The 12,455-nt window shown below is 37.4% G+C and overlaps 1 protein-coding gene across 1 annotated transcript in view; it reads left to right on the top strand.

Moving 5' to 3' along the window:
- Fsip2 (fibrous sheath interacting protein 2) overlaps positions 1-12,070 on the top strand; it is a 60,828-nt gene extending 48,758 nt beyond the window's left edge. The window contains exons 20-25 of the mRNA XM_051167061.1: positions 558-1,052; positions 2,300-2,391; positions 5,749-5,795; positions 8,808-8,851; positions 10,517-10,586; positions 11,934-12,070. Of these exons, the coding sequence (XP_051023018.1) occupies positions 558-1,052; positions 2,300-2,391; positions 5,749-5,795; positions 8,808-8,851; positions 10,517-10,586; positions 11,934-12,070 (885 nt within the window). The remainder of the gene's footprint in view (positions 1-557; positions 1,053-2,299; positions 2,392-5,748; positions 5,796-8,807; positions 8,852-10,516; positions 10,587-11,933) is intronic.
- The last annotated feature ends 385 nt before the right edge of the window (positions 12,071-12,455 follow it).

The following is a 12,455-nucleotide window of genomic DNA, read 5'->3' as shown; positions in this document are numbered from 1 at the left end:
AAAAATACCAAAACAAAAATCATACAAAATAGAATTCAGTTTTTATAGGCCAATTCCTCCTGGGCATGAGGCTTCTCCTGGAGCATGGCTGATATACCTAGTAACACTCCTCTAGAAAACACTAAGTTTCCCTTTCCTGGCATGTTACCAATTAGTTTCTTGATCTCTATATATATTTGGGATATTAGCCTTCTGTTAGATGTTGGGTTGGTATCATTTAAGAAAAATGACAAAAATAGAAAATAGTAAGTTTATTTAAAAATAAAATATAAAATTTAAAGCATTCTATTATACTGAATATTTGGAATAAGCTATGACAGATTAATGTCGTCTCACAGGAAAAACAATGCTAGATACAATTAACTATATCATGTGACTTATCGACACAGCCTTCTTTTAAAATAGTGACAATATGCTAGTAAAAGTTATTGGAAGAAATTTGCTAGATTAAAGTTAGAATTCATAAAAGTAGCTATGATACAAAGTAATGTCTGAAAAGTGACTGAGATATGTATTTTTAATATTTATTACAATATTTATTGTACTTTTAATTCTAGGCTGTTGGCAGAAATTCATTTCAAAATGTAAGAAGGCCTGATGTCACCAGAGTGGAACTTCTGAAAGATATTCACAATAAAAAAGAGCTGATCGTCCGGTTAGTAGCTCATGACATTAGTAAGAAAGATTCAGAAAGTAGCTTCGGAGACAACATGGTTTCAGAAGATGAGGAGGTTATTTTAGGCGAGGTTGTTGGACGCCAGGGCTTAAACGAAATACCTGAAGACCATGTTCCAGAAGTGGTAAAACCTGTAGAAAACCAAGTTGTTTCTCCCAAGACCACAACAAGCACGAACAGCCTGAGAAAGTTCTTATCACTAAGCAAATGCTGTCACCCCACGTCCGGCGAAAATACTGAAAGTGTTGAAGCCACTGGAAACCAGACAACGGAACCTAGCAAGGCGCAAGTTAAAAGAGCTGTTGCAGAGCTCGACATGCCATCTTCGAAAACCTTGCCAGAAGCACCACCTTCTAAGGAAAAGATACAGCCTAAGGTAGGTGAGACACTACCTCCCAGCTACTGGGAGCAGAAACAACCTTGTATTTTCTGTATCCAACAAAGCATACTAGAGTCATTATTTGCATAGGCCTTCATATACCATAGGTTAAACAATTAACATAACATGAAACTCAGTTAACTATTTGATAGAAAGAAACCTAGAAATATTAGTTGAAGGAAAAATGAAAAACAGAAACTGCTTAAGGAAACTCAACCTTATAATTAAACAATAGATTCCATTTTGTATTGGGGCTGTAAATAGTTGGTGGCCATCAATGGAAAACTCTATGTGAATAGAATGAATCCATATCGGCTGACTAAGTTATAGGGAAGTAAATAAGTGATCTATGGAAATTCAGACTGTTGCATAAGATTTGTTAAAACCTGGGCCTAATCCACAACACTAAATCCAAATAATAACAAAAAGAAAACTATTACCTGGGTTTGAATTCAGACTTCCACTTAATAGATACATTACCTTTCTTAAAACTTACATGGTAAATGTAAGTTCTTTTTTCTGATATAGCTTTCTACAGCTTTCCTAAATAGAACAAGCTATTCAAAGTATTTTGTACCTTACAATTTCATTCATCCATTAAACTTTTTAATTCTGATGGGGCACAGTTCATGTTTCTGAATCCAAATTGTCAAATGAGAAGAAACTCAATGCCCCTTTTTGGCTTTATCCTGTCCAAAAGTCTGTACTAATCGTGTTTGTGGAATAATATGGAGTGGGGATACCTGGTGAAACAATTGCTTTAATGAAACATCATAACACAGTGTTTGTACCTGTGTGCTTAGGCTAACGTAAAAGCTGCAGTAAACTGCAGACAATAGACACACATGGTACCAGGAGCACTGGATTCGCCAACAAATAGATCAGAGTGTGTGTTAAAATGTCTGACCAGACAAACTTATGAGATGCCTAGAGTTCTATCTCTGCTCTTGTGTTTAATACAATAAACTGTAAGTAACATATTTTAAAGTCTAAACGCAGAATATATATTCTTCGTTATCTGTATTAGATTCAGGTTTAAAAGATATTGAAAACCTAGTATCATAATTTATGATTTCTCACAGAGCCATTAAAAACTTGGGCTACTATTAATTTTTAAATAATATTTAAAGTACTCTCTAAAACTTCCTTTTCCTTGAAATATTTTTTGAATGCAAAAATGCCAGTGAGGCAGAAAGTACGTATCAAGTTCTATGGTGTGTAACACGTGATTTGTAATTTTACAGAAAGAGGAAATCCTTGCTACTGAACCAACACATTACTTCATACACAGAATTATGAGCACATCATCATACAACCAAGAGGACCTCCTTTCCAGGTACGTAAATCAGTACAGACATAGAAACGTCGGGAGGAAGCAGGACTTACGGCAAGAACGGGGCGCCTAGTAAATCTGTAGCTGAGCAAACGTCCAGCATAAAATCCTCGTTCTGATTATCCAGCCCTTGGTGCCACTGTAAGTCTTAAGTTTTCTCTTAGCACAAGATGTTGCATTTCTAGTTACCCAGCCTCTACATATTCGTTTCCACACCTGCTCTTAGGTGTACCAATGTCTTGGATCAGATATTTGCTAGTGTGATAGGGGGCTGTTGTTTACTGTGGTGTTTATTAAAGCCTGAAGAATATCCATAGAGGCAGCAGCAGAAAGTGCCTCATCAGCACGGAAAGATTCCTGCTCGGTTTTGTTAAGTAAGCTAAAGGTTGTAGTGTATAGCCCTGCATTACAGAAGAATCTGAAGACAAGGGGGAAAATGTTAATTTCAAGCACTTAGATTAATTTTTAAAACACAAACTACTAGTAATATTAATATAAAAACCCCACAAAAGTTAAAATATAACCTAATAAACAGAATAAGAAATAAACTGTTTCCTGGAAATATGGCTGTTTCAATATCAGAATAAAAAAGCAATACAAGGAAAAAGAAAAATAGCTGCAGTTTACACACGTGTGTGTGTGTGTGTGTGTGTGACAGAGAGAGAGAGAGAGAGAGAGAGAGAGAGAGAGAGAGAGAGAGGAGAGAGAGAGGAGAGAGAGAGAGAGAGAGAGAGAGAGAGGAGAGAGAGAGGAGAGTCTGTACTAATCATATTTTTAGAAAACATATGTTGGATTTCCTAGTGAGACAATTGCCTTAATGAAACATCCTAACACAGTTCTTGAACTTGTGTGCATAGACTAAGACAAAAAGTGCAGTAAACTGCAGAAAATAGACACTTGTGATTTCAGTCAAGTCAGGGGCTCTAGATTTGAAAACAAAAAGATCAGTGTATGTGTTAAAATGTCTGATCAGATAAGTGATGAGATGCCCAGAGTTGTGTCTCTGCTATTTTATTTAATGCAATAATCTGTAATTACCATATTGTAAAGTCTAAAAGCAGAATATATATTATTCATTATCTATATTAGGTTCATGTTTAAAATGTGTTCAAAACCTAGTATCGTAATTCAGAATATCTTAACTTCACTTCAATATCTATACATATATGTGACAGTATATATATTATTATACATATATATGACATTATGTATGTATGTGGGTCAATATCTAAACTGTTCCCCATACCTCAAAATAAAACAAAACAGTAAAAAAAAGTAATTGAATAGAAAAGTCCCCTAAAAGATGTATAAAAGCCCATGAAAGGCACTCCACATCACCAACCACTAAGCAAATGCAAATCAAAATTGCAGAAGATGCCATTTTAATCCGCAAGGATAGCTGAAGGGAAAGGGAGAGTTAAGAGAGCAAGGAGAGAAAATAAGTATTAAGGATGGAAAGAAACTGAAACCATTATGCACTGATGGCAGAATTATAAAATTGGGAAATCACTATGAAAAACAGTGTGAAGAGTCCCTAAACAATTTAACATGAAGTTAACATGTGAACCAGCAATTCCGAGTATATTTCTCAAAGAACTGAAGTATATTTATCAAAGGCGCTGCAGCTGGTATTTGTGAACTCGTGTCAATAACAGCATGATTCACAACAGACCAACGAAGAAAGCAACCTACAATGTTCGTCACTGGATGCATTCATGAACAAAAAGTGTCTTATGTATTTTTTCTTTTTTATTATTATAATTTATTCACATTACATCCGGATGTTATCCCCTTGCTCTTATCTTCCTGTTCCCACGCTCCATCCCGCCTCCGCCTCATTCCCCTCCCCTAGACCTCTGACACAGGGCCTCCTCCTGTACCTTAGGACCACAGCCTATCAGGTCTCATCTGGATAGCCTGTATTCCCTTCCTCTGTGTTCCCACAGACCCTCTTTGCCAAGGGACAGTTATCAAATCAAGGGCACTGGAGGCAGTCCCCCACTCTCGCCCTTTTCCCCATGTGGAGAATGAGCTGTCCATCAGCTACATCTGAACAGGGGGTCTAGGTTCTCTGATTGCAGTGTCCTTGGTTGGTGCATCAGTTTGTGCAGCGCACACCCCAACCCCCACCCCACAGGTCCAAATCTGCCAGCCTTGATAGTCTCCTCATGGAGCTCCTAACAACCCCCTGCCCCTCCTTCCATGCCCCAGCTCTTCCATGCAACTTACAGCTCTTCTCCCACAGACTCGGGAAAGATGTTCACCAACCATACATCCAATAAAGGGCTAATGTCCAAAATATATAAATAACTCAAGGAATTGAATGCCACCAAACCAAATAACCCAATTAAAACTGGGGTACAGAGTTAAACAGAGAATTCTCAATGGAGGACTATCAAGTGGCTAAGAAACACTTAAAGAAATGCTCAATGTCCTTACTCATCAGGGAAATGCAAATCAGAACAACTCTGAGATTTCATCTTACATCTGTCAGAATGACAGCACATGCTGGTGAGGATGCGGAAAAAGGGGAACACTCCTCCATCACTGGTGCGAGTGCAAACTTGTACAACCACTTTGGAAATTAATTTGGCACTTTCTCAGGAAATTTGGAATAACGCTACCTCAAGACCCAGATGTACCATTCCTGGGCTCCTAGATGTCCCTCAACCAAAGAATGGATAAAGAAACTGTGGTACATTTACACAATGGAAATGTACTCAGTTATTAAAAAGAAAGAAATTTCGAAACTTCCAGGCAAATGGATACAACTAGAAAAGATCATCCTGAGTGAGGTAACCCAAACCCAGAAAGACATGCATGGTATACACTCACTTATAAGTGGCTATTAGCCCAACATAGATGTCCTTGGAGTGACTCCACCCAGCAGGGGATTGGGACAGATGCTGGAATTTGCAGTCTTAGGTACTCTTTAGAGTATATCTACTATTTAAAGAAAATCCTCACATTCTACAGTCTGCATGAATATGGATGACCTTGGGGTGAATAAGTTGCAATATTAAAAGTATTATGAAACCACTTATCTGGAGTATTCAAAATCCTTATGACACAAGCTGAAATAGTGATTTCCTGACTGTTTAAGCACAAATCATGATCAGGAGGTAGAAGATAGTGATGTTTGCACAGTAATGTAAATTTTCTTTACAACATGAAATAGTATATTTAATCATGAATTTAAAATTGGAAAAAAATCAAATTACAAATTATTCTCTTGACTTGAATTTTAGCAGCATGCTATCCCACATTTGCTTCCATATGAGGAATGGCAGGTTGTTAACTAGTAGCTTCTTCGTTTGTTAAATATACATCCTTAAAAATGTTCTTTTTATTTTATTTTAGTGAAATTGAAGAATTTATGCCAGATTCAAAGGCTAATGCATATGAAGGTTGGTTGGATGTTTTTCTTAACTTTTAAAAATGATGAACAAAAAACTTTTTTGACTATTTCAATAATCTAATTATTTCCTAAGTTAAAAATGTTAGTTATCAACCTTGAAAGTGTTTATTTTTTCATTAGGTCTATTTTACCTTGATTCTACTCTGTGGAAGTAATCCATTATTATTTAAGCCAGCTGATAAAGCAAGCTGAATATTCTTCTTATATGAATTTGGTATGAAATATGTAAATTTACACTGACCAATTTCAAATATGTATCGCTATGCTGGCTTATATCTGAACTACAACTGGGTTTAATTTTATCATTGAAAAGTTATGCTTTCTGGCCTCAGAGCTTACCTCTACTAAGATGCAAAGGCCTTATAAAGACTAACTAGTGTAGCTCACATTAAAATCTGGCTAGCATGAACCATTTTGGTTTTTTGTTTTGTTTTTTAATGTCAGCTTTTATGGATCTCTTACTACATTTTTAGGATTTTTAGTCCAATATTAGTTCAGACCTCAATCTGTAAATTTGATTAAGCAGCATCGCTATGGAGAAGTGTAAGGATCTTTCTACTACAGAATGGCCTTACAATTCAAGCCAAAGGCTTAACCCAACTACTGCTCTGAAACCCACACAAGAAACACCATCTTTCAACTGAGGTGTATAAATAATTTTCCCCGTTGTCAGTGATAACTCTGTCCGAACACCACTGAAATATCTGTAGGTATAGTGGCAGTCACCAGGGAGACCCCTGGGTTGTGAGTCGTAGGCTATAAGATCCAGCCAGGAAGTGCTTAGTGCCACTCTGCGTTTTCGTTCATTAGTGTCCAGCATCTGTCTGAGAGCCAGAACTAGGGCTCAATCCCTGTGGTTAAAATTTTTGTATTATTCTGTTTTGCCTAGCTTTGATATTTATATTACACACATTTACTATATTCTTCACTGGTTTATTCATTAACTTAATCTGAAGGTTAAGGAAGCAGTTCTTTTCTGTTATAATATTCCATGTATGGACAATACCAAGCCAGTTTACTCTTACGGGATTTACGTGTTAACTTGAGGTGAAGAGACCAATGCTACAAACATAAGATAAATCCAGAGGTTGAAAAGTCCTTTCCGTTTTACTAATGGCAGAAATTCAAAAGATTGCAGTAGTTACAAGACCATCCATCATTAGCTCAAACTTCCCCGATTACCTTTCTTACCTCTTCTTCTGTTTCCCTTGTGGCTTCCTCTCTCTGCTTCAGGTGTCCACCACACTACAGAGCTTTCCCTCCTGCTTACCCTTCTGGAGTTCTTTCTCCCTAGTCTGCCTAATTTTTTCCTCAACTTAGACGTTTTCCATTTCACTCTCCCAGAGATGTGTCCTTTGAGTCTTCTGTCACAGCCCGTGAGACTGAGATGTGTTGCCTTCTGTACCTTACCTAGGCTGTGTATTTGCGTTCTTTTTCTCCAGTCCAGTTGTCTAAAAGACCCTGTATTTTAATTGTTTGATCTTGACTACTTGTTCTGAATGCAAGCTTCTAGAACTGATGTCCGTCGAGGCCTGAAACTGTATGTTGCTAAATGCACGTTAAAACGTTGAGTGATAGAGGATACAGACAAAGCTAAGACGTGGGAGGAAGAATGTGAAAACAGTTAGGCTTATGAGATTAAAGTATCCGCTAAGATATTTAAGATGAGTTAGTACGTGAGCTACTGGACATTTCAGTATAAATTTTAATGGAGAGGTCATGCTGAATATACTTATTCCTAAGCTCATAAATTATAAAACTAAATCTCAAGTATGAATAGCTTAAAGAATTGGAACTTTTACATGTGTCTTTATCAAAGCAGCTTCATAGACAGTCCTGGGAGTCCATTGCCCATGAACTTTAGTAATATATTTAAAAACCTGGTACTTGCCCTATGGCCCTCATATTAAACCCACATAGTTTCAATCATTTCAGAGGAACAGTCTGTTCACTCATGTACAATACAAAATTAAATCAAGTCAAATCCATTGAGAATATAACTAATCAATTATAAAGTTACTAATGTTGTCCGCTATCTCATTCTTATTTACCTGATGTTTTGCCTTTACTCTTTTTCTAGAATGTATATTTTTCCCAAATGATAATTTGTTTACTTGTGCTGGCTTTTGATGATACTTGAAGTGCTCTTATTTCCTCATGTCTTTTCATAAGATAGTCAAAATAGTCTCACTTCCATTTTACTTATAAAGAAACTGAGTCAGAGAACTTAGATTTGTCACCCATTTGTAAGCAATGAAGCTAAAGTTCAACAGAGCTTCTCAGCTAGATTAGTTGCTTCCCTGATAGTGGGTCTCTAGGTTGCAAAGTAATCTCTATTTCCTTGTGTTTCAATGATATGCTGACCTCCCTTGGAAACTCAGGCAACTTTTTGATCTGAAGTGATTCCATTGGATTTTCTCTGAGTATTGATGCAACCCCCCCCCCATTTCAAAACATCATCACTTTCTTCTTAATTGCATTTACATGTTCTGTTTTTGAGACAGGGTCTTACTATGTAGTTGTGGCTGCACTGGAACTTGGTGTGGAGATCAGGCTGGCCTTGACCTCATAAAGATTAGACGATTTCTGCTGAGAATGTGTGCCCCCATACCTGGCTCACTTACCTTTTATAATTAAATAAATATAAAGCTTGCTAAAGTTCGAAGGCCCCTTTAGATTTGTCATTAAGGTAATCTCTCTTTTATAAGTTAAAAAAAGGCACAAGGGTTGAGTAGCTTCGCACAAATGTGTAGCTACTGAAGCAAAGAGCCCGTCTCTCCTGATAAATCCCAATCATCTTGCGTAATTTCCAAGCGGAAGGCAAATACAAGTTCTAATGTTCTAGAGCTCTCGTTTCAAATGTGTTCCAATTGTCTATCCATTAAAAATAATAATAGCTATGCATGCGTGTGTTGTAATTTAGGTGAGGATATTGGATTTGTACCAACAAATATGCATGCATGTATGTATGTAAGAAAAACATTTTTCCTGCCTTTTACAGGAAGTCCTCGGGAACCACAAACAGAGAACCCAAGCAATGTCCAGGTAAATACTTTTCAATATCCTCTAATTTCCATACACTGGAGTCCGCCCAGGCTTCCTGGTTGCTACATACTGACTTCACAGGCCGCTCAACTACACGGCGGTGTGGGCTGAGAGGGACCTTCCCTCTTCCTCAACCATTTTAACTCAACAGATCCCGCTGTTAGCTTCTCTTTATTCTTTTTTCACAGTGCCTTTTTGGTTTATTTTAATTCAGTTTCATAATTTCCCTATGAATACAAGATTACAAATTAACCAGAAACCCAACAACTTTGCAGTAATACAAAATATTATAGCTTCAGGCCCAATTCATAAAATCCTGTATCACCCTGAAAGAAATTTTTGCAATTTTTCAAATAAATAAGTTACTTCGGCATTCAACCTGATCATTATTTATGAACACAAACATCTATTTAACAATCTCTAATCTCATTTAATTCATAACTTGTAGAAAATAAAATTGTGTGTCAACAGAACAGAGGCCCTGATGCTCTAGTCTGGGAGTCATTAATGGTCTTTGAATGATGGTAAATTCCTAACTAGTCTACACCCATCCACTGTTGTAATTTCTCCTTGTTACCTTTTCCATGCCTGAACTATGATTAAAATTGTTACACAGAGCATCTCTAAGTAAAGTTGCATAAGTACACTTCAGACATACACATACCCACTGCTTGGTTACAACTGAAAACTGTTAACAATACTGAGGATCTGCAAATAAATCGTGGACGTTTAGCCTGAGAAATCAAAACTCAAAGAGCAGTCAATATTAGTTCTTCCATTTTCTTTCACTATTTCATGGCACAAATTTTGAAATTTCATAGAAATGCTAGCATGAAGCCTTCTAAGCAAGTGGACCTGTTGGTTTCATTTGTTTATTGTCGTGGGAAAACAGAGGTAGAAGAAACATAACATACAAGGGGACCAGGGAGAGCGCTGGGGCATTTTAAGCAGAAGATTAAAGGGAGAGACGTCTGTTAGTAGTCAAAGGCTGAGGGAAACCATAGAGAGAGACTCAGGAAAGGCTGTCCTTACATGTCTGTCTGAAGTTTTTCTTACGCACTTGAAATTATATTGACAAAAGGTTTTGAGAGCTGAAGTCTTGGCAGTGGCTTCATCTTGCCTTTTAGGGACAATTACTCCTCCTTTATTCAAAGAAATGACACAAGTTTCCAGAATAAAACCAGTTTCGGGATGTACCTCGTAATAGCAAAACAAGTGACTCTATTGTTTCAGAACCTGTAAATTGCTAAAAATTTCCCTGGAGGAAACTGGGAGTTGCAAAGTTAAGTGTTTTGCTTCTCTCTTATAATTTTATATTTTCTATGAAACATATCCACAACTTACTGAAATGTATTGCAATTAATGCAAAGGAGAAAGTGGGTAAAGAACTAACATTTTCCAAGGGTCAATAAAGCTCAGCCGTTGTTTGCCATGTGGTTATAGCCAAGGTCATCATCCATCACAAAGCAAATTCTAAGAGCTATAACTTGTAAAATTCACCTGCTTTGAATCAGGGCTGGGGCGGGGAGGGGCTTACTCAAGGCATAAAAACACAGATTTCACTTGTGTGAAATTGTATAATAGTTGTTATATCTTTGGATATTTCTTGTCTCCTTGGTATATTTTTACTGTCCGAAAACTAAGTCTTCCAATTTGTCTTGACAGTTTGTCACCATCTTTGAAGGATCAAAAAATGTGGCTAGCTGTTCACGTCCCTCAAAGGAACACGTTTCAGGTACAAAAGGCACTAAACATTTAGCCACCAATGAAATATAGCTCTTATTGATATTATTGTGAATATAGAAATTTTTATCACTGATCTTTCAAGGAAGAGTGACCCTTTTCTTGTACATTATTAACACAGGACTGAAATAATGTCTACAGCATTTGTATAAAAGTCTAAAGTTTATTATCTAAATTATCTTTACCTTTGAAGATCAAGGAACAACAGATGGCATAACTAACATTTGTTAGGCCACAGATATTCATACATGACTAAAGAATAAAATGTGAATAACTGAGGAGGAAAACTATGATGATTTCTGTAAAGCTACATAGCTGCTGAGCTACACTGAGCACCATCATATTTAGGGCTTACATTCTTTCCGCAGCAGCGTCGTTCACGTGAAGGTATCGCTTGCTGAGCAAAGTGGATGATGCAGTAAAAGTGCTTTAGTAAGGTGCTCAGTGGAGCTAGCATTATCCATTGGTCACAGAAATGCTAGATAATAAGCAGCCTTTTTAGAGCTAGCCTTGAGGGGGGGAGAAGGGGGGGGAAAGAGAGAGGGGGGTAGAGAGAGAGGGGCGGGGAGAGAGAGAGAGAGAGGGGAGAGAGAGAGAGAGAGAGAGAGAGAGAGAGAGAGAGAGAGAGAGAGAGAGAGAGAGAGAGAGAGAGGATCCCTGGCTTTTGAAAGTTATATATTGCAGTTACTAAAATGTTGGGTTTTTTACATGTGTTTTCCAGTCCTATAACAATTTATCATATGTTGAGATATTGTCTTTAAGATTCAGGTTATTAATAGCTGATACAGAAAAAGTTGAATCCAAATTTCATTATGTGTGCAGTAAGATCTTGCATGACAAAGAATATACCTGTGAGGTTTCAAAAGGAAACTTATACAAAATTTCTCAGACTTTACAGAATTTTAATAAATTTGTGCTCTCACTTGAGCACTATAAAATAGAACCCACACACAAAACACTGGAATGTATCTCCTTGCTTAGCTCATCCATTATTTTCAAGTAGGGATAAGAGGTGGAATTTACATATCTATCTGGAGATGCCTCAAGGTCAAGTGGAGACTACACGCAAAGAGACAGAATCACTGGATGGTATTCCCAGCCTAGACTCACTTCACCTGTGTCATCTTGGTCAAGGTCTTTGACCTCACCCACAGCCACCATCCATAAACGAAGACAACGCTGTACACAAATACTTCAGGAAACCATAACAAATCAAGTGAAAACATGACAGCTGTGCTTCATATTTCAGAGATCGTTTTACAAATGCCGACCTCTGAATTCTAAAGCATTGCTGTGATGTAACTACTCTGATAATCACCTTTATTCCTTTCCCCCACAGAAACGTCCAGGAGCAGTATTTCCACGCAAGGCTCTAAAGTGCTAGCAAAGGTATCTTCAACTCTATCAAAGGTGTTCTCCAGATCAAGTGGCAGTACTTCTAAATCCTCTTTACCACCTCACCAGGAGAAGCGCTGAAACTACTCCACTTGATAAAATTGTGATTTCCTATAAAATAAATTGATATTTAAAGTAGAACATACTGGCCAATTATTACAGTACCTCAACCTAAAATATATACGTTAGTTAAAGGAATAGTAAAGGCTTGCATTTTAATAAACTCGTATTTTCACTTTTTTTTAATTACTGAGATTATAATTACATTGCTCTCCCCTTCGCTTTCCTCCCTCCAACCCCTCTCATATACGCCTCCTTCCTCTCTTTCAAATCCATGGCCCCCCTTTCTAATTGTTGTTAAATGCATGTATGAATATTGAATACATCTAAACTGCCTATTACTGACATGCATAGTCACAGGGCTGCCCAGTTGGTTCTGGATGAGCCAGGCTGTGCTCCTTCCTGC

The sequence above is a fragment of the Acomys russatus genome, chromosome 24 (assembly GCF_903995435.1).
Source record: "Acomys russatus chromosome 24, mAcoRus1.1, whole genome shotgun sequence".
NCBI lineage: Eukaryota > Metazoa > Chordata > Mammalia > Rodentia > Muridae > Acomys > Acomys russatus.
The sequence above is the reverse complement of the archived record's forward strand: the minus strand, read 5'-3'. Positions and strand labels throughout refer to the sequence as shown.